Genomic DNA, 27,208 nt, shown 5'->3' with positions numbered 1-27,208 from the left:
GAGATGAGGAGCACACAAGTCAAGGTCAAGATCTTCCGGGGGACTCTCCCCACATCAAGCTGGTGCCCCAAAGGGTAGACCCTTGGGGTAACAGTGCCGGGAACTGGCTTTGCCAGTGCAGCTGGGGGGACGCTATGATTCAGTTCTTGCCAATGAGACATAGGGAAAATCTGTTGGGCAGTTTCTGGGAAAGCTTTTTCTCCTCAAAGAAAGGAAAGAGAGTGTGAGGGGGAGTCCCTTCTCTTCCCTTTCATGAAGCTCCAGATGCTGTCTTGGGATGCTGTGATGTAGTGCTCTGGCAGTCATCTTGTGCCCATGAGATTATGAACATGTTGAAGATGGCAGAACAGGGGGATCTGTAAAGAGCCCAGTCATTGGCCAACTCAGGAAGTACCCACTTCAGACTTTTAGCTGGAAAACTATTTAAGGCCACTTTGAGTTTCATATTCTATTCCTTCTAGTGGCATTCTCTTAACCGAGAAAAACACATGGAAACCACAACTGTATGGTAGGGGATTTGCCTACTTTCACCTCTATCACTCACCCACCCTCAGAGTCACAGGGGCAGCCCCTGTGTGAATTCACTGGGTTCATAGGCAGAACAAGGAAGTCAGGGAAGAGTAAGACCCAAGCCCCTCACCCCTATGAGCTCAGAAAGTTCACAGCTGTTTATACCCCTCCCTCCCTTGTCTCCTCTGTCACAGGTTGATGACTTTCAGGGTTAAGAAGGGGATCCCAGTCCCAGTTTCTGTTCCACCTCCCTGCAGGATTTGAACACATCTCCGGGCTTGTTTGCTCTTCTCTAGTGGGGAGACTGATTCCTGTTATACCTGTGCTGACATTACAATTCACTGAGAAAACCCTTTATCTTGCTTAAGCCTCTTACCCCTTGTTGGTGTCTTACATACCTCATCACCTTACTTAAATCCTCAGAACACCCATCTCCCAGGAGAGTAAGAATACCCATTTTACAGACAATTTACAGGTGGCAACTCAGATCTGTCCAACTCCAAATGATTGCCTTTTCCAAAGCCCCCACCCTCACTATGATGGGCAACTTCAGGCCTGTAGAAGTACATTTGGGCAGGGGCAATCTGGGAAGACTTCCTGGAAGAGGGCTGGGGAGGAATTAGCGACAGATGGAGTTTCAAACACCCTAGAGGGAACGGAGCTTGGAAGAGAGGGATTGTCAGGGAGATTGGGGCTGAGGGTATAGATCAGAGGCCAGTGGGCATAGTTGTGAAGGAGAGAGAATATAGCCTGGGGTTAAGTGCCTAAAATCAAGAGCCAGAGGGCTGGATTGCCTCCCAGCCCTGCTACTTATCAGATGTATGACTCAGGGCAAGTTTTTTTTTTTTTTTTTTTTACTTCTCTGTGTCTTAGTTTTCCCATCTGTAAAATGGGTATGATAACAGCACATCTCCTATTGGTCTTAGCTATGACAAGGTCCAGTACTCAATGAATATTATGATCATAGCCTTCCTTCTTTGTAGCTCTCCTCCCACTCACACCCTGCCACCTGCAGATTTGTTTGGCCATGCTGGGGTGCCCCCGGAGAGCTCCTGGGCATGCCCTATCCTTCAAAGCCTTGATCTTTCTGCTCAAGGTGCCCATCGCCCCTAGAACTCCACCAACGTGGGCTCCCTCTAACACAACCCTCCTCTTCCCTCCCCTCTTCTGTGTGGGGGAATGAGAGAGATAAGAACCAGCGGCTTCAATTAAAACCGAGTCGCTTGAACAATAATGGAAAAGTAATTGAGCTAAATTGAAATGTAATTGGAAAAAAAAATCATGACTTAACATGGAGTTATAAACCAGGCTGGGGGGCAGGGGCGTCTCTATTCTCGAGCCTCCAGACCTCCTTATCTTTTCTCCATCCTTCAGGGGGCCATCACCTCTCAGTCAGGGTCCCTGAAAGCTCCTCCCTGCATTCCTCTGGCTCCTCCCCCACCCAAGGATTTCCTAGACAGAGCTTCTCAATGGGGGGCAATTTTGCACACACACACCACACACACACACACACACACAAACACCAAGGGACAGTTGATAATGTCTGGAAACATTTTTGGTTATCACAACTAGCAGGGTGGGGGGCTACTGGCATCTGGTGGGTTAGAGACCCCAGGGATGCAATGCCCAGGATAGCCCCCCACTGCAAAGGTTGTCTAGCCCAAAAATGTTAATAGTACTAAGGCTGAAAAAGTCTGCCCTGCCCTATCAGCCCTCCGCTAAGGGATCTCTAGTTCCCTCTCCCCTCCTCATCATCAGGGAGACATCCCCTTTTATGTGTGTCCCCTGTAAACTCCAAAATCTCAACACTCAGCAGAGAGAAGGGCAGATGTCCTTGCTTCCTGGAGGCCAGCTACCTGACCTCTACTGGGGGAATTCACCCTCACTTCGTTCCTCTCCTCCTCCTTTCCCCTCTCTTCCTCCTCTCTGCTCCCTCGCTCTCTCTCCCTTGCACAGACCCATTTGGAGGCCAAGGAGTGGATAGGATGGCCTTTCAAAGCTTCTTGCCATCCCCATCACCCCAAAAGTCCTCCCGAGCCAGTCCTTGGAGTGAGCCAACACATGTGAGGATGTAGAAGTGTCCTTAAAGATCATCTTGACAAGTAGAAACAGGCCAGAAAGGGGAGGGTGGGTTCCTGGCTGGTGGGCACAGGCCTAGGGCCACCCCAACCCCCAGGCTTCCAGCCCATGCCCCAGTCACTGTGCCACTTGAGAATTGGGAGGGAGGAGCTCCGTCTGCACCTGAGAGTGGACCTGCCGCCCACAGAAGCCAGGCCTGGCCCCCCTCCGCCTCTCTCTTCACTCCCATCTCCCCCCAGCCCTTGAGCCTGCCTTCCTGCTCGGTATGTGACTCCAGTGCGGGGGGTGCGGCTGGGGGCGCCCGGAGGTGAGCGGGAGGTGTCTGTTTGGGCTCCCGATAAACTCAGGAGTCAGCCGGCGTGAAATGAAGAAATATGGCTCCCGGTAAATATTTATTTTCTATCAGAAATTAGCAAACCAAATGTAATTAAAAACAACTCTGTGTGTGCCTTCTCCACTCCCACCCCCAACCCCAAGTCTGGAAAATGACATCTCGGAATAGTGAATCACGAGCACCGTGCCCTAATTAGCAGGCCGCCCCTGCTGCGGAGGCCGCCTCCTCAGACTCCCCAGGCCGAGGCTGGTTCCCCACAGGGGCCCAAGCCATTGAGGCCTCTGCGGATCCCCTGGCTGCTCTGGCCCCCACCGAGGTCTGGAGGACACCAGTCCTGAGCAAGAGGGAATGAGGGTAGAGGGGGAGTGAAACAAACCCCTCTGCAGAGAGTCTGAGAGGGAGACGGAAGCCTGCTCCCCCGCCCCCCTGGTGCCTGGCTACCGTCCATGTGTGTGCAGAGGCAGCTGGGATTGCCAGTGGAGAAAATGGCTTTGGGCAATCAGCAGAACTTGGTTGCCTCACTTTCTAGCCTCGGACAAGTCGCTTTAATTCTTGGAGCCTCAGTTTCCCCAATTGTAAAATGGTGATTGCGAGGCTTACCTTGTAGATTCCCCAGATTTGTGATGAGCCCCCAGTATGTGCAGGGCACTGATACAGGCTGTGGGGACGGTGTGGTAGCCCAAAGAGTCTGCTCTCAGGACTCACCTTCTGCAGGAGTCGTAGAGGCACTGGCACACAGCAGGTGATCTGTCCAGAGTGTTCTCTCCCACAGACTCCATCGGACATCCCCTGGTAGAGGAGCCTGGCAGTGTTGTCACTGCCTAGGCTAAACGACTAAGCACTTACCATGTGCCTGGCACTGTGTTAGATGCTACTCCTCCAGGGTGGCTCAGCCAGAGAGAAGCCTCACTCCAAGTGTAGGCCCCGTGCTGCCTGGGGATCAGGTGCAGGGAGGGCAGAGACCCCAACTCCCACTGCTTTGTCCCTCCTTTTAGCCCAGGCTGTGGGTTGCTGTGCTCCATAAACATTTGAGACCCACCTTCCAGAAAGATTCACAATGTCACACATGAAAAGATGCTCGACATCACTAATCATCAGGGAAATGCAAAGCAAGACCACTCTTAGAATGGCTGGTATCAAAAAAAGACAAGAAACAGCAAGTGTTGGTGAGGTTGTGGAGAAAAAGGAACCCTCGTGCACTATTGGTCGGAACGTAAGTTGGTGCAGCCGCTGTGGAAAACAGAAATAGAGGAAAATAGAGGTCCCTCAGAAAATTGAAAATAGAACTACCATATGATCCAGTAACTCCACTACTGGGTATTTACCCAAAGAAAATGAAACACTAATTCAAAAAGATACTGCACCCCTATGTTCATTGCAGCATAATCTACAACAGCCAAAATATGGGAGCAGCCCAAGTGTCCATCAGTAGATGAATGGATAAAGAAGATGTGGTGAACAACACACACACACACACACACACACACACACACACACTCTGGAATATTACTCAGCCATAAAGAGGATGAGATCTTGCCATTTGTGACAACATGGCTGGACCTAGAGGGTACTATGCTGAGTGAAATAAGGCAGATAGAGAAAGACAAATACCATATGATTTTGTTCGTATGTGGAATCTAAGAAACAAGGCAAGCAAGCAAACAAACAACAAAAAAAGCAGAAACAGACTCACACATACAGAAAACAGATTGTTGCCAGAGCAGGGGATGGGGCTGAGCAAATGGGGGAAGGGGAGTGGGAGGAAAAAGGCTTCCACTTATGAACTGAATGTCGCGGGAATAAAAGGCACAGCCCAGGGAATAGAGTCAAGGGTCTTGCAGCAGGGCTGTATGGTGACGGATAGTAGCCACGCTTGTGATGAGCCCAGTGTGACAGACTTGTGGCATTGCTGTGTTGTACACCTGAAACTAATGTAACATTGTGTGTCAACTATGCTTCAGTTAAAAATTTTTAAATGAAGGACATTTTAACCTGAAAAAAAAAACTCGAAATATTCTCCTGCCAGTCCTGCTCAGGGGGTTTCTGCATCCCACATTTTGACCTGAGCCCCACGACTTGGCCAGTGAAAGAGATGCTGTTGAGTCCACCCATGTCACCTCACTCTTACCCACTTCCAACTGCCAGCACCTGTGCCTCTGCCGGCACCTCTCTCTTCGGAACAGTCCAAACCATCCTATTTTGCCAGCAAATGCCACCTCCTCCAAGAAGCCTACCTTCATTGCCAGTGCCTTACCCTTCATTGCTCAGCGCTGCCCCCAAATCTCTGCCCTTCTTCAGCCCTGTGTAAACTCTGCTTTGGACACTTGGCACAGCCCGGCTGGTATTACATATGGTCTCTGCTTCACATGTCCAAGCTTTAGCTTATATGGATTGGATCTCCCTCCCTCCCCTACTTGTGCCACCAAAAGTTTTGAGTTCAAGTTCTGCCTCTTTCACTTCACAGCTATGTGACTCGAGGCAAATTACCTAACTTCTCCGAGCTTCAGTTTCCTCATCTGTATGTCATGGATGATAGTACTAGAGCCTTACCTTGTGCTTGTTTCAAGAAATCAAGGAGACAAGATAAACTATCTGATGAGATGCTGGGTGGGAGAGAGCTGTGTCCCCGTAACTGATAACCATTATATGGCCTTCTCAGCCCTCGGTCTCCTTCTGGGATTGGCAACCCCCTTCTGGGGAACTGCCCACACCTGCCCGGCTCTGTGATCCTAGTAGTGTTTATCATGCCCCCAGCCTCCTTGGCCATTGATGATCAGTTGAGGAATGAGTCTGTGCTGAAAGCTGGGCCAGAATTCTTCCCTGGGATTCTTCAAACTGGAGCTGGGAGAGAGGTTCCACTCCTCCTGGGGGAAATGCTATGGGACATGAGGGAGAGCCATGGTGCCTGTCATGTGGAGGAGACTCAAGGAGACTCTGGTCAATAGGCAGAGGAGTCGAGACCAGAGGAAACGAGAGAATTTGTGGCAGTGAGTTTGAATCCTAGGTTCCATTTGTGCCCAAGACTTTCATCTGCCTATCCTTTATTACAAGAGATATTCCACATCTCCATATCCTTCCCCAAATCCCCTCACTCTCTCTCTCTCTTTTTTTTTTTTTTTTTTTTGCCTTAGTTCAATCATTGAAGCTAGGTTTCTGTCATGTGCTCCCCATCAAGTCCTGGCCAATGCAGAAGTCCCAGGAAACCATCTATCCTCCATCTGCAGATGACAGAAGGCACCGGACCTCCTGGCTGGTGAAGGGGAGGTGGGGGGCTTTTGAGCCTCTCCTAAGGGTGCTTCCTGTTTTCTTTCCCCACAAAGAATATAATGAAAAGAAACTGCAGCCCCAATTAGTGATTAAGAACTCTCCAGTGCCAGGAGCGTGAAGCTCTTAGAAGCTGGGAGTGTTTATACCCACGATGTGTTAAGTTAGTTGAGCACTGCATGGGGGAGGGGTTGGTCATGATGCCCTCTGGAGCCCTGAGGCCTCAGGTGGGGCTCAAATGCCCCTTTTTACCCACTAGCTACACCCAGATGGCTGGGCTGAGGGGACTCCTAGGAGGTCAGAGGGCAGGCAGAGCCAGCAGAGGTATGGGGGCCCCTGGCTTCCTGTCTGGTTGGGTATCGTTTTACTCCATCCTTCAGACTGCTCCAGGAAAATTGCTTTCCTAATTGGCTCTTCTTCCAAATAAGCTGTAATGAGGCTAAGCTTCATTCCAAGGGTGCTTAGCCACCCTCTGGCATGACTGGATGCCATCTGCGGCTCCTGCCATAGTCACTGCCACATCACCGGGGGCTGGGAGGCAAGGGAGGGACAGCCAGGAGTCTTGCCCTCCCCTGGTCTCAGCTGCCCAGACAGCTGCTCTGAGTCTGAGAAAGTGCAGGGAACAGGAAGCCTTGCCTTCAGGAGGTCCCAGTCTGAGGCCCATGGCCTAAGCCCTTTAGAAACCTCCAGAATTATAAAGGAAATACAACTCCTTCCCAGGTTCATTCATCTAATCAACAAATACTTAGTGAGCATCTATTATGTCAGGCTCTGTTTCCAGCCCTGGACTTGAGGCATTAGTTGTGAACAGAGAGAATGGATAAAAATCCTTGCTCTCAGGGAGCTCACAGTCTAGGAGGAAGAAACCACTACCCATCTCCCCCCAGCTGCAGCTCCCAGCCCTAAGCTTCCAGTCTGGAGATGACTCATGGGTTGCCATGCAGGAGAGGCTGGCTATAGTGAAGGTAAAACTAAACTCCTATAACGGAGAATCCAAAGGGTAAGCAAGAGGATTATAATTCTAAATGAATTCTAGGGTGGCAAGCTGCTCTTGATGATGCAGAGACTGGTTCCTCTCATTCCCCTAGGGAGAAAGACAGCCCCACTGCCCTCCAGGCTCTGGCCTGGAGTGGCCTCCATCACATCTTCCTGCCTCCCATTGAAGAAGCTTAGTCATGTGGCATAACTTGAAGCAGGAGGCAGAGCAACAAGGTGCTGAGAGGCAGCCATGTGCTGCTGAGCCGCAATCCCATTCCGGTGATGAAGGGAGAATGGATTTGAGTCATCAACCAGCAGTCAACTGCGGTGTGAGACTTCATTTCTCCCGCAATTCAATGAGGCAATCAGCTCTTAGAGCCAAGAATTCTGTTTTCGCATCCATCCCCACACCTGGCATGGAGGCAGGCACCCCAAATACCTCTCATTTCCGTATGTTAATTCAGAAATGGAAAGTTGGCATTATCAGTTATCTATTGATAAAACAAGAACCATTTTATTCACCCCCAATCCTGGGGGTCAGTGTATTAGGCTGGGTTCTTGCCTGGGACCCCTCGTGTGGCTGTGGTCAGGATGGGTTAAGGTGAATTCACACACATGTCTGGAGGCCAGTGCCAGCTAATGGCTGGAGCTCACATCTCCAGTGTCTAGGAGGAGAGCTCATTCTTCCACATGGCAGTCTTGGGGCAGCAAGAACATGCCAAAGGAAGTTGCAACACCCTTGAGGCGTAGGCATGGCAACTGTACAATGTTACTTCCACTCTATTTTGCTGGTCAAAGCCAGCCCAGAATTGAGGGCTGGAGAAGTAGGCTCCATCTCTTGGTGGGAAGAGTTGCAAAGAATGTGTGACCATTTAAAATCTACCATATGGGCAGCCTGGGTGGCTTAGCGGTTTGGCGCCGCCTTCAGCCCAGGGTGTGATCCTGGAGACCCAGGATCGAGTCCCGTGTCAGGCTCCCTGCATGGAGCCTGCTTCTCCCTCTGCCTGTGTCTCTGCCTCTCTCTCTGCGTCTCTCATGAATAAATAAATAAAATCTTAAAAAATAAAATAAAATAAAATCTACCATATTGGTAAGGTGATCCATCACTACATAACAAACTACCCCAAAACTTAGTGGCTTAAAACAACGACAACCTATCTTTTGCTCATGAATAGGCAGGATTTGGTGGGAACAGGTCATCTCTACTAGCCTCCCAGCCACTACTGGGGTGGCTTGAAGGATGGGGGCTGAAATTACCGGAAGCTCACTCACTCATATGTCTGGGAGCTGATGTTGGCTATTGGCTGAGGCCTCATGTAGGGCCACCATCCAGAACACCTACATGTAGTCCATCCACATGGCCCATGCTTTCCCCAAGCATCGAGATGGGTTCCTTGGGTGAGCATCCAAAAGAGACAGGCAGACCCAGGCAGAGCTATATCACGTTGTATTGAAAGAGGTGGTCACAAAGCTACCTGATTTTCATAAGAGAGAAGGTAGACCGACCTTTTAATGAGGAATGGCCAGGTTCTGGAAGGGTTAATATAGGACCAGAAATAGTATTGAGGCCAATTTTAGAAAACACAATCTACCACACACTTCTTGATTCTTCATCCATTTATCAAACTCTTGTGGCATACGCACTGTGTTCCAGGTATAGAGTGGGAACCATTCACACAGATTCTCTGCTTCCCAAAGGAAATAAGCCACCTCACTTCCCTGAGGGTGGGAGACTGACAGCCTTTCTTCAGAGACATCAGCAGGGGGCCCCAGGGGAGATGCCGGTACTGATGCCCATCACTCCCAAGAACAACAAGATTGTACATTTCAGCAGGCAGGATTCTCATTAGAACAGAAGAAGGATTTTTCTAAGCAAAGATTTGTTTTGAGGGACATGTCCTCACTTGCCACTGTCACTGTTCTCCCTTCTTCCTATAGGCCTGGACTCAGAAGAAGTTGAGGGAAGAGGTGGCAGGTGGGCCAACTTGCGGTGCACCAAATGTAATGTCATTGGTGCTCTTTGTTTTTCAGTTTGGATGTATGTCTGGGCAGAGCAGGTGCTCCCAAAAGTTCATTGGATATGAATATGTGGACTTACATGATTCTCCCCCTAGACTGTGAGCAGCCTGAAATGTGGGGCCTTGGCCTCTGGCACAGTCCTTTCCACTTAGTATGCATTTATACATGTTTAATGAATGAGTGAGTGAGTAACAAAATCAATAAGACTGCCAATTGCACCCCACATCTGTTCTCACTTTCTTGTATTATATATATAATTATGTATATACATTTACATACATTTATATATGTATAAATTTATAGCTGGGCACATTGCAATCTAGAATAGAGGACGCATTTTCCAGCCTCTTCTGTGGCTGGGAGTGGCTCTATAACTAAAGTTCTGGCCAATAAGATATGAATAGAAGTATGGAACATGTAATCTCCAGATAACATCTTTAAAAGTGAGAACTGGGTCCTCTTTTGCCTATTCCCCTTCCCTCCTGCTGAAATGTGATGTGATGAGGACATCTTGGAACATGTGGAAAAGAGAACAGCCCAGGGGTGGTGAAGCAAAAAGCTAGAAGGATCCTGGGCCCCTGACACTTTGGCACTGCCATCCTAGCCCTTGACCACTTACTTATAGTCAGACTGTTATATGAGAAAGAAATACATTTCTATTTAATTTAGCTGCTCTTGGGGTGCCTGGGTGGAGCAGTCAGTTAAGCATCTGATTTTGGCTCAGGTCATGATCCCAAGGTCCTGGGATTGAGCCCTGCATCTGGTTCCCACGGGGGAGTCTGCTTCTCTCTCTCCCTCTGTCCCTCCCTCTTGCTAGTGTGTGTTCTCTCTCTCTCTCTCAACTGCTCTCTCAAATAAATAAATAAATAAATAAAATCTTTAATAAAAAAATTAGCAACTGTTATGTGGGGTTTCTGTTAGAACATCTGAGCTTCTATCAATACAGCAAGAAGTTGAATATATACATGCGTGAGTAACTTCATGAGTAAGTGAATGATCAGTTGAGTGAATGTCTAAATTGTTGCTGTTACGGTGACAGCAAAAATACCCCCATAATACCTCACCAATAAAGCTTGAACTGTTTGTATGAAATGTATTAACTTGATGAGAAGTGTGGAGGGATGGTCTCAGGCTCGGTTCAACAGTCATCTAGGACCCCGGATTCACTCTACCATTTTTGTTCCACCATCTTTCAGAGTGCTGGTTTTTATCCTTGGGCTTGGTGCCTCATGGTCACAAGATGGCCACCACCATTCCAGGCATCACAACCTCATGTAATCATGTCCATGGGCAGGAAGCAGGGCAAAGGGCAGAGTGGTGAGGAAGGATTATCCTCCTGAGTTTCCTTTCAACTGGGAGGAAAAGCTTTCCTGAAAGCCCTCAGCTGACTTCCTCTTATATCTTATTGCCCAAAACTGGGTCACCTGTGGCCAATTCTAGCTGCAAGAGAGGCTAAGAAATGAGTGCCTCAGTTTTCCAAGCTCTATAGTGGGAGAGGAGCAAAGAAGAAGGGAATGACTGTGGCTACAGTAACCAGTAGTGTCTGCCACAGTGACTAAGTAGGTGAACCAATCAATGGAGGAACAAACACTCTATAGTAAAAATACAACTTATCCTCTGCAGCTCTGGAAGTTGGGAGAACTCCTGGGGTCAGGATCCAGGAAGGGAGAGGCAGACAATGAAGGGAGAGGGATGGTGATTTTCCTGGGGTTTAGAGGCAAGGAGATCAGAGTTGCTGGGGCCAAGGTGGGTGGTGAGAGAGGATGGGCCCAGGATGGAGAGGGTACCCAGAAACTGGACAGGAGTGACTGACAGGGCAATAGCAGAGAAAGAGAAATCCACCTTGGCCTACAGAGGATGTGATTTTTGGAAAAGGGAATAGGGCTCAGTCAAACCTAAGAACCTAGACAGGGCCTGTGGGGACAGGCAAGTGTGCTGGTCCCTCGTGTAGGCCGTGGCCCTTGGAATAAGTGTGTGTTACAGGACTCCATCTTCGGCTAACCCAGAGATAAAAACAACAACAACAACAAACCACCCCCCTTTTAAAAACAGATTTTATTTTATTTAATTTTAATTTTTTTTTATGATAGGCACACAGTGAGAGAGAGAGGCAGAGACATAGGCAGAGGGAGAAGCAGGCTCCATGCACCGGGAGCCCGACATGGGATTCGATCCTGGGTCCCCAGGATCGCGCCCTGGGCCAAAGGCAGGCGCCAAACCACTGCGCCACCCAGGGATCCCTAAAAACAGATTTTATTTATTTATTCATGAGAGATACAGAGAGAGTCAGAGGGAGAAGTCAGCTCCCCACAGGAAGCCTGATGTGGGACTAAATCCCAGGACCCCAGGATCATGACCTGAGCCAAAGGCAGATGCTCAACCACTGAGCCAGCCACTCAGGTGCCCCGTCAAAAAACAACTTTTGACTATTAGTGATGGTGCTTTCTGACCAATCCTTTACCCTAATAGCATGTAAAACACACAACACTGAAAGTTGGAGGTGAAGGGCCCTAAGGAAATCATTCAACCCAACGTCCTTCCATTTTGCAGATGAGAAGATCCAAGCCCATACATAGAACAAAAGAAAGTCTGTGGCAGAGGCTGGACCAGAGCCCAGACTCAGAGACCTCAGTGTCTGCCCTTCCCACGGGACATTTACACTATTTCTCACAGTATAGCCAGGCCTCCATGGAGTGGCTCAAGGGAGACAGCCTAGAGTTCCCAGCCCATTCTGAAATGTTGAGGGCGCAGAACAGAGCCCCTCACTCCTTCTGCCACAGCCTGCCCCACCACAATCACGCAGAGGGTCGGGTGAGAGTAACAGCTGGCCAAGGAGGAATGACCTGCCTGCAAAGGGCAGAGTTCCTGGTCACTGGCACCACCCAGGGAGGCTGGGGGATGTTGTAGGAAGGATTCAGGCTGTTGGAGAGGGCCACTTGGTGTTGAAACCCTTGACAACACCTCCAGGCTGATCCAGGCTGAAGGGCCCGGGCCCTGCTCAGGTCTGGAAGCGACAGACACCTCTGCCAGTCCTGGAGGCTGTTCCCAGGATGACAGGTAGGTGAGAGAAAGGCAGGAAGACAGATGTATGGAGGCCTCTAAAGGTGTGGCCCTGTGCCAAGCAGGCCCCAGGGGAAGGGGGCAGTCGAAGCCGGCAGATGAGCAGCCAATTCCTCAGAGCCTGGCCTGCTCGCCGGAGGTTGGAGAATCTGAACTGAGAGAGGAGACCGGGGACCCCCAGCCCCACTGGGGTGCACTGTCACCATTCCACAGGCCAGAAGTCACTAGAAGGCAGCACACACCTCCCACCAGAGTCCCCAGGGGAATAGCATGCAGAAACCACCTGCTCTTCGCATGTTACACAAAGAAAAAGGCCTCAAATTCCCATCACGGAGGGAGAGGATGTGGGCACTTGCCATCCCCACTGCACCTCATCTTGTCCCCATCTCTGGACCCAGGGTAAGGGAGCAGAGGGACATGTCTGAGACCACTCTTCCCACTGCCTCTACCCTTCACTCCTGGAGAGGACTAACACACACTTAGTCCAGTGCCCCTCTGGGACCCTTCTGGATTTACTGGGCTGCCCCCCACCCCCAACCTGGGCCAGACTGAACAGGAACTTTTGTGATGCCTCTGGGAGCCGTGGAGAGCAGGACTCTCCTGCCATCCTAGTAGCTGCCATTGCCACCATCCAGATGCTCTTGAGCCCTCCCAGGACCATGCAACCTCGGCCCTGCAGACTCTCATCCCCGTCTTTGACTCACTTCCAGGGATCTTGGCATCCAGCTGACCCTGCCAAGACCCCTCTGCTCTCACAGGCCCGCCATCTCCTGGGGCTGGTCAGTGCTGCTGGCACTCTGCAGGCAGCCACCCCTCCCACTCCCCCCCCCCCAGTCCGGTGCTCCCTCCCTGCCAGGCGGTCCCTCAGCCCCCAGGCTCCGGCCAGGACTCCCCGGACACCACCGGGGCTCCTTCCTGCCACCTGCCCGCCTCTGGGCGGGGATGGGGCCCAGTTCAGGGACTGGGGTGTGGAGAGGCCACAGACTGACCGGCTTTGGCCTGGGCCTGAGTGAAGGGGCTGGGGAGGCAGTGCTGGGGAGGAGGACGGAGACAGGTGCTCAGTCCCACAGACACAAATAGGGCTCTGTCTCTGAGGTTTCCGTTTCTTATATGAAGACCCCCTTTCTCTGCATTGCTGAGGAGCACCTCACCCCCTCCTTTCATTGAATCCCAGAACTGGAAGAACCTTTGAGTTCAAACCTCCCACTCCTCCCCCATTTTCCAGGGAAACTGAAGTCCAGATGTCACTGCTTATTCGAGGCCACAAGCCAGATTTGGGGTCCACGTGCCCCTTTCTCTCCTTAGAGGGCTCTTTTCACTGTGCTCCATCTCTGTGTCTTCCTACCTCTCTTCAGCCCCTCTCTCTCTGCCTCTTGCCAGTGGAAGCAGGACCCCTTCTCTGACCCTAGTCTTGAGGCAGGGAACAGCAGAGGCCCGGATACTTCTAGTCAAGAGTCTGAGTTCCCAAGGGCGTTGTCTGCTTGCTGGGGGTTAGGGAGTGGTGGGCGCAGAGGAGCCTGGGAAGGGCCCAACCAGAGACCTTGCCCCATCCCCTCCAGGCCCTCACTTGGCTGTGGAAGACAGCCCTCCCTCCTGCTTCCCACTGTGTGTGTTTGCCCACACACTCCTCTTAGCTGGAGTGAGGTCTCCTCAAAATCGTGAGAGGGAGGGAGACACCAGCACTGCATAGGGGCTGCCAATGACATAGGTGACCCAAAGAGGAATGCTCAAACACACACACACACACACACACACACCCAAGCCTCCACGAAGGCTTGCATGCCCTTGCACATGCACGAGTGTCAGGTGTCAGGCATATTTCAAATGCTAGTCTTTGTTGCTGGGTAGTGTTATTCTTTCTGGGATTTCTCTTGCTCACAGTTTGGCTTGACATCCCCACCTCCTCATCCTCAGTCAACACAAACCAACACTTCTCCTTCTCCCAATTGTCCAAGTATTTTTATTTGAATAAATCAGCAGGACAAGATTTCAAGGCCTAAGTTCAAAGCCCTTTCCCCAGCTCTGTAATGTATGGTTATAAAAAATAAGGCTAAGAACAGAAAATGATCCTTTTTTAAAAAAAGATTTTATTTATTTGAGAGAGAGAGAGAGAGAGCAGGGGGCGAGGGAGAAGCAGACTCCCCACTGAGCAGGGAGCTGGATGGGGGGCTCACACCCAGGACCCCAGGACTATGACCGCAACCCAAGGCAGCTGCTTAACAGACTGAGCCACCCAGATGCCCCCAGAAAATGATCTTTACTTCTAATCTGTTGTCCTTAATGACTTCAGGCTTTTCCCAAGAAAATATATTTTTTCCTGGTTATTAAAAATAATACATGTTCATGTAAAAATATTCAGACAGTACAGAAAAAGTCTAAAATGTGAATCAGGAGCTTCTGAAATTTCATCACTGAGGTAACTACAGATAATCCAGTGAATATTCTTCTAGACTTAAAAAAATGCACCCACTTATACACACAGATATTTTTATAAAAGAAATGAAATTGTACTAGGCATACTTGTTTCTTATCTGCCCTTCTGTCTCTCAGCAATGCATTATGGACATCTTTAAATGGCAACAGAGACACCCACTGTGTGGACATTTGGGACTCTCGGCCTCTCTGACTCATGTTTTACTCTACTTCTCACTGCCTCGTGGAGGAGAGTCGATTGGTAGGTGGCTCCTGGAAGAGATGGGGGTACCAAGAGCAGGATTCTACTTAGGGCAGCACGTGGAGATGGAATGAGGTCTTGCAAAGTGCTGAGTCCACTCAGCAGAGCTTTGGCTGGTCTCATGGGGCCTGAAGGAAATGGAAGCCTGAAAACATTTTTAAAGACCAAAACTGCTAAAGAGACAGAGTGGTGAGTTCAGTGGTAGGATTTGCATTTGGGGGGCTTGCCAAGTTGACCTCAGAGCAGGGACACATGCTGGGTGCTGACAGGGCCGCATGCTCGGGCAAGATGAATTCAGGAGCAGGGGGTTTGGGAAGCAGGATGGAGAGATGCTTCCACTCGGGGTTGGGGTGACTTCAAGGAGAAGAGTTTCGACTTTTTTCTTGGATTTATTTATACCCAACCTCTTTCTGAAAAGGTGTTATAGTAGCTTTCCACAAAGGACATATGCAAAAAGGTCAGGCAGCTAGAAATAGAAAATCAGGACCAGGAACAATTTTCATCTGAAGTGGAGGGCTTCACAGAAAAGAGCCCAGCTTCTTCCAGCCCCTGGGGATGAGCTGGTGAGAAAAGCAGAATGACCCCCAAAGGGGAGGAAGAAGAGGAAAGGACCTGGCTGACATCACTGGACCCAGCACCCGAAATCAAACATCAAGATTTGTCTCCAGGTTCTTCCTCTTCCTAATTTTATGAGATCGAGTAACCACAGCACCTCTCTGAGTCTTAGCTTCCTTAACATGAAAATAAATCATAGAGTTGAATACGAGACACTGTTCCTCTAAGTTACCTGACCTATCTGTACAGTTTCCACTGGGATTTACCCTTGGATGGAGTCACTTTCACGGTTGTACACACAGCACAACTGTGCCCCTGAGAACAGATGATCACTAGAGAAGTGATGAAAGAGGGGAAGAACCAGGGAAGTAAATTTATGGTGCCTTCCAGCCACTGCCTCTCCAAAGTAGGCCTACTCACAGCCTTTCTAGAAACAGCAGGCCACAGGCAGCCATGTTTTGTATGTGTCACCCCTTCCTCCCACCCAGCTGTGTGATACCTGAGGACCCAAGGTTGGCCAGTCAACAGGTTACCCAATGATGCATCTATGATTAGGGACAAAGCGGCGGGCCAGTCCAATCAGCCCCTTCTCTAGAGAGGCTAAATCAGTGAATGGGAGTGAATGGGAGCTGCCATCAGAAAGTCACGAGGGAGAGTGGGAGCCAGGAAGGGGGCAGACACCATAAGTCAGGAGAGGAACTGTATGGGCAAAGAGAGAAGTGAAACAGGGAAAGTGGCTGAATCACTCCAAGGTTTTACCTATTGCTGTTGTAGCAAACTATCCCCAACCTCAGGGGCTTTAAATAATAATAACTTTATTACATCCCTTGATTTTGTGAGGAATTTGGGCAATGCTTGGCTGGGCAAGTCTTCTGTTGCATATGGCATTTGGCCAAGGTATCCAGCCAGTGGGTGGGCTGATCTGGACAGTCCAAGGCAGCTCTACTTCCATATCTGGTGCTTTGCGGGGAGGGAGGGATGGTTGGAAGTCTGAGCTCAGCTGAAGCAGTCCACTAGAGCCCTTCACATGGCCTCTCCAGTGTGTCGGTCTCAGAGCAGGTGGACATCCTACGCAGTAGTTCAGGGCTCCCAGAGAGAATGTCCCATGGAGCCTTAGCTGAAGCTTCAGGGCATCTTCATCTCAGAATGTCATATTCTACTGGCCAAATAAGTCACTAAGACTAATCCAGATTCAAGGAGAAGAAGGAATTAGATTTCCTTTCGATAGGTAGGATAACAAAGGATTTTTGGCCATTGTTTCAGGTGATGGACCATGAGCTCCTAGAGCTACCTTAAATCCAGAATGCTATCTGCTTCAAGAATCCCATCCCTGTTACACCTGTTTGGATTTCTGAGCGTGGCTGTCCCCATCACTACCTATATCCTTAGGATAATATTCCTGTATTTGAGTGAGTGAGTGGGTGAGCTTGGGTGGGTCTCTCTTCCTTGTACAAAATGAACGGACCTAACGAAGTGATGGTCCTAACCTCTTAGAAGAAAAACCCCAAGCATGGCAGCAAAAAGTTAGCCAAGATGTGAACTGATAAAACTGGGGTAGGAAACCCCTAGTCTTGTCACCTTCCTGAGCCTCAGCTTCACCATCTGGAGCACGGAAATGAAACTATCTGCTCTACCTACCTAAGTCATTGTAACCAAGTAATGTGAGACTCTTCCTGTCATTTGCTTGATCTCCCCCTAGTTTGCATCATGACACCCATGCCCTTGATTTGGGGTCACTGCACAAATGTGCACAGGAGGGTGAACTTTCCTCATTACTGCCCACCCCCATGATCTTGGCAAGCTGTTTCTTCTAAGGAAAACAGTAGTAGATGTTTGAAATAAGTGATCTTTACCTTGCAGCTCTGAAGCTCTAGGATTCTGGGAGGGTCTGGGAAAAAGTAAAACATTGGTACAAAATGATTTGAGGGTAAGTGGGCAGCTCATTGACAGTAAATGATGGAGGCAGCCCCAGTTGGAGTGCATAGTGAGGTTTATGGGGCCAGGAAGGAACCCAGAGCTCATAAGAGGAGTAGGGGAGTGGAGGAAGGATGGGAATCTGGGGGGCTGTGAAGGGAAAGGTCAAGTTGGTATGGTGGTTAACCAACTTTATTCCTCTGTCTTTGCCTTTCCCCCTTTCCTTGAGCCTTCTATGTTTTTTTGTCCCTTTAGGCCTTTGTATGTTCTGTTCCCTCTACTTGGAAGAGTCCCTCTGCCCTGGTAGGCTAACCCCAATTATCCTTTAGGTCTCTCCTAAATGCCTCTCCTTTAGACAAGTCATCCCTGAATCTCCAACTTAAATAGGAACCAGCTCTTACCTTCCTTCTCAGCCCTAATAGTATTCATAATGATGTGCTTCCTGTGTAATTATCAGCTTAGTGTCCACCTCTCCCACTAAAGCAGGAGCTTCCATAAAGGCAGTATTTGGCTAATATTTATTGAAGGAACAAATGAATGAGGACACCAGATTCATTGGGTTGGAGACCAGAACGCAGGTCCCCACTGCCTGGGAGGCAGAGCAGGACCTGTGATAGCAGGTGCCAAAAGAGAAGGGCTCTCCCCAGGGGCCTGAAAAGACCCCCACCCCAACCACAGACACTCACCCAGGCCCCCTTCTGGCCCACCTGGTGCCCACACACACAGCCGGACCCAGAGCACTAGAACACTGCAGCTTTATTGATTGAAACAACCGCGTCCGCAACTAGAGGTTACATTTGGGGGGGTCTTGGGGGTGAAAGAGGGACAAAGAGGGGACAGAGGCTGGGGTGGAGACAGAGAGCAAGGCAAAGGGGTGAGGATGGGGTCGTGTGACTAAAACAACCCCAATACCTTTCACCCATTAATGAGGGTCTCCTGTTGTGCTTTTACCTTGGTGGTGGGGTGGGCCTGGGCATGGAGGGGTTGGCTTTTCTCTCAAGTCTGTGAGGCCTCAGGGCTGGAGCTGTCCCCTCCTTCCCCTGCCCCGTCTCCTGGGTTGGGGATAAAGGCCTTGGTGAGCTGGCCACCTGGGGCAGGAAGGATGCTTGGAGACCACAGAGACAGAGTTGAGCTGAGATGATGATTATGGGGGTAGCTGGGAGGAGGTGAGGAGGTAATGGGAGGGAGGGCACTTCTAGTGGGGCCTCTGGGAAATGAATGCAGGTGACATGAAGGACGGGTGATGGTGGGCAAATGCCATCTCTCTGACCTCAGCTTTCTCACCTGTACAGTGAGGACACTGGATTAGATGGTCTCGAAAGTCCCTTCCAGCTCTAAGGGTCAAGGGATCCCTAGGAAGGGGTGGTCCTTCTGCCCCAGCACACACCCTCACACATGTACACACACCTCATACACACACACACACACACACACACACACACACACATACACAGAGATACACACCCCCACCCTTACCATCACAGACACACTCTCACACACAGCACTGATTCGACAGAGAGGGGCATGCTATCTTGCCTTTGGAAGTGGGCAGGGCTCCCCAGAACCCAGAACCTCAACCGGTGGCCCTACAGGGACCCTCCAGAGCAGATTCATCTATCCCATTCCTTGGGACAGACCTTGAAAATATCCCCAAGCCCTCTGAGTCCAGGGAGAGGAAAACACAAGACTTTGTACCCTCTCACCCCAGCCCTCTTGGTCCTTAGGGGGAAGCCCACCATGACACACTGACTTTCATTTCAAGCCCAGGCTCATATGAAGACAGACGGCCGAGGAGGCCAAACAGTCCCTTGTATCTGGGAGCCTGCACAGCAGCTAAAACCAGTGTGGGCAGGGGGAGGCAGCATCCACATGGCCCCCAGGCCTGATCTGGGGTGGGAGGAGTAGTGGCCTGGGATGAGAGGCCAGAATTTGGGGCAGGGAGACAGTACCTCTCCTAGAGCAGGTGCCCAGTAACATCTGTAACATCTGTGCCAGCGCCCAGAGACAGGGCAGTTTGACCAAGCTCCTCGTTGCTGCCAGGCAGGCGGCAGTGGCCAGCAATGTGACACCCTTGGGTGCTGTAGTATGGGGCTTCCAGGGCTGGCTCCATTCCAACTGGCTGTGTGACGTTGGGCCAATCCGTCCCCCCACCCCTGTGCCTTTCTCATTTACGGAAGGACCTCTGAGGCCCATCCTGGCAGTGAGAGCCTGAGCCAGGGGCTTCCACCAAGGGAGAAGGGAGAATGAATGGGAAAGAGGAGGCAGGGTATCCCAGAGAAGGCAAGCTGGGCGGAGCATCCCAGGGCTGAGGGGTGGCCTGCAGGCTTAGCTCGGCGCCCTAGGTGGCTGTCTCTGGTCCCAAGGGCAAGACAGCCAAGCTGAGACTCCCCCACTTCTACCTGTACAGCACCTGGCCCCAGAGGTCTCCCCAAGACATCAAACTGGGGGCGACAGGGGTGAACCAACCCCAACACCTTGAGAGCTGACCCCGGACTCCCTGTTTTAAGGCCACAAAATGCCTCAGCCACCCTGACCCAGAGGGCGAGACTGCCACGGGGGAGATGCACTGGATCCAGCCAGCCTGGTCTCCCCTGGGCTGGGGGGCGGGGGGGTCTTCACGAACCACCTACTAGCACACAGACACTGACACCCACGGGCACTGAAAGACACACACGGCATAGGTGACACTGAGACAGAGGTGCCAACTCACAGGCAGACACACAAATGCTGACCTACAGTCACCACCCAGGGACACAAGAAGACGCTCTGTCTTGCAGACCGCATCCTCCCACACGCAGACAGGCACACACTAGACACTCACATCACACACTGTTATGCTAATACCCACTGACACCCACACTCCCTGCACACCTGCCTGCACACACAGACACACGTGCACCACCCTTGCCCATCCACACGTGAGGACCGAGGACCTCAGTGCCACGGGGAGGAAGGGCTCGGTGCTATTCCTCTCTGGAATCTCTGGATCCACCCCTGCAAGGGCACAGAGGAAGCACCTGGCTGGTGATAGGCCAGTGGTTCTCGTTCCTGGGTTCTTCTGAGGAGCCGTTACACATTTCTGATGCCAGGCTGCACACCAGTCCAATTAAATCAGAACCTCTGGGCATAGGACCCAAGCATCAGTGCTTTCTAAGACCCTCCAGTGGTTCTCTTCTGCAGCCAGGGCCGGGAAGCACTGATTTATATAATCCATTCCACTGGGCAAAGCCTGCTGTGATTTCCATAACAGGCCCACTTGTGCTGGGCAGGAGGTTGGGGCGGGGCGGGGGAGAAGGTTGGAAGGCTCAGAGGAGGAGCTCACAGTCTAGTTGGGGCAACAGACCCTGCACAGATGGGACAATTAAGGAACAATACTCAGCAGACGTGATGGAAGCGTGTCCTGGGAACCTGGAGCCACTCAATTGGAGACGCCTTGGCTGGGCCAAGGAGGCAGCCAGGCTGGTCGGGGATCGGAGGCCCCACTCCAGGCCTGGCCCAGCCACCCACCAGCTGTTGGTGATGATGACAGCGTGGGCCTGGCAAAGCCACGACGTGGGCAGCCTCCGCTCTGGTTCCCTGCCTGCCTCTTGGCATTGCCGGTGCTCCCTCTTCCCAGCAGCTGTCCCCACCGAATGCTCCAGGCCAAGCCCTGTAACACGCCCCACCAAAGCTTTTTGCATTTCAATAGGGTCATCTGTAAGCTCTTTGTCATCCAGAGGGGATAAAACATAGAGAATCGGGCAGCTTGAAGCTACAGAACAGGGCTGCGAGGGGTATATTTGGCCGGCACCCCACAAACATTCATGTCACTCGCGAAGGTGGACACGCATGCCGAAGCCGCAGACCCGGCCTCACAGATATGTGTAATTGCACGTACAGACTCATAATCTGCACATACTCCTGCCCAGAGACGTGCCCACAGTGCTATACTAGCACAGACGGGCGTGCACACATGCACCTATGTGCACACACACACTCACACACACACACACACACCCACACACACGGCCACACGTACGACACATACACGAAGACTCACTCTGGAAGGGGCTGGGCCTCTCTCTCCCATGGATAGTGTGGGGGGGGGGATTTCAGGGGTGACATTGAAAAGGAAAGGCCTAGATCCCAATGTGCCCATCTAGGCGCCCAACCCAGAACCCAAGACCAGGGAGCCTCTTCACAGTTCTGGATGGGAGCATGGCTCCCAGGCAACACAGGAGGCCAGCAATGGCCCTCTGCCCAGCTCCACAAACCCCTGGGCAGGGAGGGGAAGAGCCAGCTAGACGGTGCTTTGCAGTGGAGGGGGAACAGGGGCACCCCCTTTATACACGCTCCCATCCAGGGCACCCCTTCATGCCAAGTATATAGAAAACGAAGGCTCTGCACTACTCAAGAAAACAGGCCTTCCCTTCTGCTCCTCTCAAAGGGAAGCCTCATCCCAGAAAATGGCTGGCCACTACCCCCCTCCTCCCACCCCCCACCTCCTACCCCTTTGAGACACAGGTGGGCGCTGAGGTTAGGCCAGCAGACTAGGTTGGAGATTGTGCTCTCAGGAATCCAGCTCCTTGTGGGGTGGGAGTGGGGTCAGATGGGGCAGGAAGGAAGGCGGCAATCTTCAGACTGCCCAGGCCCAAGACTCTGTGCTGGGTCCCTTCAAACGGGCATAGTGCGGGGAGGATATGATATCTGAGGAACAGGTCAAGGGATCAAGGTGACCTGGGGTCTCCCCACCTTCCAGCCCTTGCCCTGAAAACTGAGGGCATGCAGCAGGTGCCCCACCCCTGTCGCCACTGCCTGCAGAGGGACATTCACAGAGCTCACAAAGTACCCCCCCCCCGCCCGGCCTCCTTCGACCCAGGCCTCCCCTATCCTGGGGAGTCACAGAGTCCAGCCCAGGGTAGGGCTCCCGAGTCTGCTCCCCTTCTGGCTCCCCTCTGGTAAAGCCACTGGGCTGAGTTAGGAACGAGAGAAAGTCAGAAACACACCACAGGTGCAGCCAGGACAAGGCCCACGTGGTGCCGAGGTCCCTGGGGTGGCGGACACCATTCAGGTGAGTCCCTTGTCTCCGCAGAAAAGAAGGTGCTGGCAGGTCGGATAGAAACTTGTGCTTTAATATATCTCTGTGTGTGTGAGTGTGAGTGTGTGCGTGTGTCAAACGACCGTCTCCGGGGCCTCAGCGCCAGGCCTCTGTCCTCGTTCTCTGCTCATCCTCTGCTCATCCTCGCAGCCAATGTAGGCCCCCTCCCTGGCGGGCCGGCCCTGCCCCTGGGCACCCCGGCTGGCGGGGGTCAGTCTTTGGTACGATGCGGACACTTTGGTGTGCCGGGGGCGGGGTGGGGGGCCATGCAGTTCTCATCATCTCTGCAATGCCAAGAGGAAGATGGCCATGGGCCCCCAGAGCTGTGGGTGGGGCTGGCGGGGGGCTCCACTGCCCGGCATCACCACCACTGCGACAGGAGAGAGAAGGGACACAGGCCAGGGCTCTGGTCAGCTTGGCAGGGCCAGGGAAGAGCAAGGTGCCCCCTCTCTCCGGGGGATCTAAAGGCAGACACTGCCCTCACTGCGCAGACACACTCGTAAGCACAGATGTAAAGTCGGGTGGTGTGTGGGTTCACTTAAGCCTGCCAGGTCCAAATGCTGGCTCTGCAGCTTGTTAAGACACAGAGCAATCACCTGACCTCCATGTGCCTCAGTTTCCTCATCTGTAAAATGAGTCTAGTGGTAAGTGCTACCCTGGGGGGCTATGAGATCATGCATATACAGGGTTTTGTACCCTGGCTGGTTCGTGCAATCTACTCAGTAAATTCCAGCTGTTATGATTGCAAACACCTGGCCCTGGGGGGTGGGGCACATGTTCACATCTGGACACACACACACATACCCAGAGGCAGGCACAGGAGACACTCAAGTACTGTGATGACTCAGTAAGTTCATGGGAGCACACAGGTTAGTCTCGTTGCCCTACAAATGCCCTATCACCTGAGGCAGGGTGGGGCCCGAGGTGCATACCAGACACACCAGCACCTGCCCCCATAGTCACGGACACATGCATCCCTCCACCCAGTCGCTCTGAACCCCCATACAGACACAAACTCCTTCTCCTGACACAGACAGGTACCTACCTACGCAGCCCCCCACAGATTCGGCTCCTCCCTCCCTCCCCATCCTGCACCTTTATTGGGATCCATCTGCTTCCGGGGACATTCTCCCTTCTTCAGTGTGACGTCATCTATGGCGATATCCCCCAGGTAGCCAGAGCCTCGAACCCCCTCAAAAATAATCTGGGGCAGGGTCAGAGAGCAGAGAGCAGGGATGAGGGGTTCTGTTAGAGAGAGCCCCCCAACCCCTTCCCCTCAGTCCACTTGGAAGGCCCCAGACCCTGCCTGAGTTTCTCCCCAGCTCCCGGGAGAAAGCACTGGCCCGAGGGCTGCGGGAGCCTGGGAGGGGCCTCTGGACTCACCTGGAAGGTGCACTCACCTGGAAGGGCCCGCTGGGGTTGATGGGCACATGCGCCTGCTGCCACACGTTGCCTTTATTGCCACTGAGGGACCACGCGTGCGTGTCCAGGGCCCCTTTGTTCCGGGACCGCACCAGGAGGTTGAGGGAGCCTGTGGCGTGTATGGGGAGAGAGGGGGGGCAGTGAGGTCCAGGCAAGGGTGCCCTTACCCCTCCACATTCTCCAGGCCCCCCTCTTCTGTCGCTGCCCACAGCACTAGCCCAGACTGGCTCACAATCCCCTCATCCTGGGAAGGTGGGCTGTGGGGGGTGGCCCTCAACATGGGACAGAGATACAGCAGCCGGGCTTCAACCCATCAGGACAACTTGCAACTTTTCTTTCATTCCTTGCCTTCCTTTTTTTTTTTTTTAATTTTTAATTTTTTAAATTTTTTCCTTGCCTTCCTTTTTAATCAGCTTATCCCTCCACCTAACCACCCCCCAACACACACACACACACACCATCCTTCTGCCTCTAACCAGTGGAGTGGTCCCTGGCAGTGGGGCCAGTGACTGAGCACAGAGCAGAATTCCCAAAGCACACAGAGCATAGCCCTGCCATGGGATGATTTCTGGAGGCACAGCAATGGACTTTAAAATTTTTAATGCTTAGGGTGCCTGGGCGGCTTCGTCAGTTAAGCATCTGCCTTCAGCTCAGGTCGTAATCCCAGGGTCCTGGGGTCGAGTCCGCACCGGGCTCCCTGCTTAGCGGGGAGTCTGCTTCTCCCTCTCCTTCTGCCCTTCCCCCTTGCTCATGATCTCTCTCTCTCCCTCTCTTTCTCAAATGAATAAATAAAATCTTTTTTAAAAAGCTTAATACTTAGATGTATGTTTTAAGAAATGAATAAAGCTAGTCCTTCAAACTCATGATTTCTCTAATTGATGCTTAGGACAAAGCTAAGAGAAAAAGGGTGAGTTGCTTTAAAGACAGATGTTGGTATTTGTGCTGCATAGCCATGGTAAAGAAACAGCGAAAGTGAAATGTTGAGGGCATCTGCCTGTGGGTGCTGAGCTCATTTGCCCACAGCCATGGGAGCCTGGAAATCTGGAGGTGCTGGGGCCTCTGGAAAAGAGATAAGGGACCATGGCTTGGCTAAGGGCACCCAGTCAATGTCATGCCCTTTCCTGGCTATTCCAGCCCACCTCAAGCCCCCAGTGATGTGAAAGACCTGGCTCAGAGGGAAGGGGAATCAATCTTAGCGCCCGGCGGCTGGCATTTCCATGGCACTGCCATAGACAAAGCCACACCATCTGTGACACCAGATAGACAGACCCCCGATGGGGAAGAGCCACCAAATGTTACCTGCCTGAGATGAAAGGAGTTGGCCGGAAAGACACAAGGTCTGGGGACAGCTGGTGCCCAGAGCTGCCAGGCGGGCAAGGAGGGGAGGGGAGAGGAGGGAACAGGGCAGCAGGAAACACCCCCTTCCCCAGCAGCAGAGCTAGGCTGGGGTGGGGACCCTCCCAGCAGGTGGGCCTGTCGGAGGGCTGCAGCCAGCTCCCCGTGGGCCGGGAGGTGCACAGGCTACAGCAAACCCAAGCCACGATACCTTTCAGACCCCTCACTGGCCGCAAAGGGATCTTCTCTCTTCCCCCTCCTGGAGCTCTTGTCCTACTTCCTATCTCCCTCAATTCCCATCTTTTCTTCCTCTTCAACCACCCTCCCCCAAGAATACCAATGGGGGAACCCCTCCTTTTCACTGCTTAAACAAAAATTGAATTTCTGTTCACTTCCCTGAGTAACCCCTCAGCTCCAGGATCTCCCCTGCTCAGCGGCTTCCTGACTGCCTTTCACAGGGGTCGGCCAGGGCCCAACCTCCCTTAAGGGTGGGCCTGTTCTCCCCCACCTTCCTTGCCACCCTGCAAAGCCAAGGGGAACTGCATGCTGGAGCCTGGACACACACTCCAGCTTTCCAGCCTCTGGGCTTTCCCCACTGTTTGAGACTCCCTCCCCACCTCAACCACATTCCCCTTGCCAAAACCTTCTTGTGATTCGAGGCCTCTTGGAAACGTCATCATTCCCAAGAAGTCTTCCTATGGCTTAAGTTGGGAGTCCTCCATATGCTTCCTGTGAACCCCGAGTCCTGACACGGCACCCTCCAGGCTCAGACCATTCTCTGCTCTGTGGTGGGACAGTTCATGGTATTCACATCTTCTCCCCCTCATTTGACATTTTGAGGGAAGGTCTGTAGCAAATTGTTATTGGTTCTCAATAATTAAATGCTGAATGAAGAACTGTTTGCGATGGTCCTCACAACGGAAAAAGGACTTTCAGAGAACCTCATGGTTAGAAGTTACTTTGGGGTTCATGAGCCTTAGATCTCCTTACCAATCATCCGTTCAAATAATTGAGCACCGCTATGTGCCAGGCACTGCTCTGGACACTAGAGGTATGTCAGGAAATACGGCAAAGACCCCTGCCCTCCTGGAGCTTACCTTCTATTGGTGACAAGCATTATAAAGATAATAATGCAGGGAAAAGAATGAAGAGGTATTTTAGATGGGGCTGTCAGGGACCTCTCTGAGGAGACCTGAATGAGGGGAGGGGGAAGAATGTTCCAGGCCAAGAAACATCATGAGCAAAGTCCTCTAAGGCAGGAACCCACTTCAAGTATTTCAAGAAAAGCAAGGAGACCAGTGTGCTCTCGAGCTGAGCAGGAGCCAAGGGGCAAGCGGCAGAAAATGTGGTCCTAGAAGGAGGCAGGGACCAGACACTGGAGGCCTAGAGAAGACGGTGATGAAGGGGGCAGAGCAGGGGAGTAACATGACATGGGACGCGGGGCCCCTCCGCAGCATCCCTGCTGGAAAGCCGTCCTGTCCAGAGCTGATGATGCTCACAGGGTCTTCCTCGGGTCCAATTCAAATCTGCTTCTGGGAAGCTTTCAGTGCCTGGTGTTTGCTTACTTGCTAGGGAAGGCTGCGCAAGCTCTGGAGCACGGACTGCTTCCTCAGGGCTCTCTCTGCTCTCAAGTCCCCAGATATCCCAGCTCCTAAGGCCTTTCTGGGGCCCTCCTCGTGGCAGCTGGGTCCCCAGGGCCCCTCCGGAGCTGAGGATAAAGTGACCAACTGTTCTGGTTTGCCTGGGATGTGGGACTTTTAGTGTTACAACTGGGAAAGGTAAAGGCAAACCGGAACCGGTTTGAATTGGTTGCCCTAGGTGGGGAAGCCAAATGGAAATGACTGGCCTGGGCTAGGGCAGGGCCGTCCTGGTCACCCAACCCACCAGCTCCACAGGAACCTTTTCACCAGGGCCAGAGACCCAGCTGCAGGTGCGATGGTCTGGGTGGATGGTCTGGAAGGCCGAGTAGATGCAGAACCTTCCATCC

At 52.0% G+C, this 27,208-nt stretch overlaps 1 protein-coding gene across 2 annotated transcripts in view; it reads right to left on the bottom strand.

Moving 5' to 3' along the window:
- Window positions 1-18,126: 18,126 nt before the first annotated feature.
- MDGA1 (MAM domain containing glycosylphosphatidylinositol anchor 1) overlaps window positions 18,127-27,208 on the bottom strand; it is a 62,358-nt gene continuing 53,276 nt past the window's right edge. For both annotated transcript variants that reach the window (XM_077904184.1, XM_077904183.1), the window contains exons 15-17: window positions 23,865-23,995; window positions 23,560-23,668; window positions 18,127-22,834 (exon numbers count right to left, since the gene is read on the bottom strand). In XM_077904184.1, the coding sequence (XP_077760310.1) occupies window positions 22,743-22,834; window positions 23,560-23,668; window positions 23,865-23,995 (332 nt within the window). In that variant the 3' untranslated portion in view covers window positions 18,127-22,742. The remainder of the gene's footprint in view (window positions 22,835-23,559; window positions 23,669-23,864; window positions 23,996-27,208) is intronic.

This window comes from Canis aureus, chromosome 7, assembly GCF_053574225.1.
Source record: "Canis aureus isolate CA01 chromosome 7, VMU_Caureus_v.1.0, whole genome shotgun sequence".
Lineage (NCBI taxonomy): Eukaryota > Metazoa > Chordata > Mammalia > Carnivora > Canidae > Canis > Canis aureus.
Note: the sequence above shows the minus strand (reverse complement) of the source record. Positions and strands in the feature narration are given on the sequence as shown.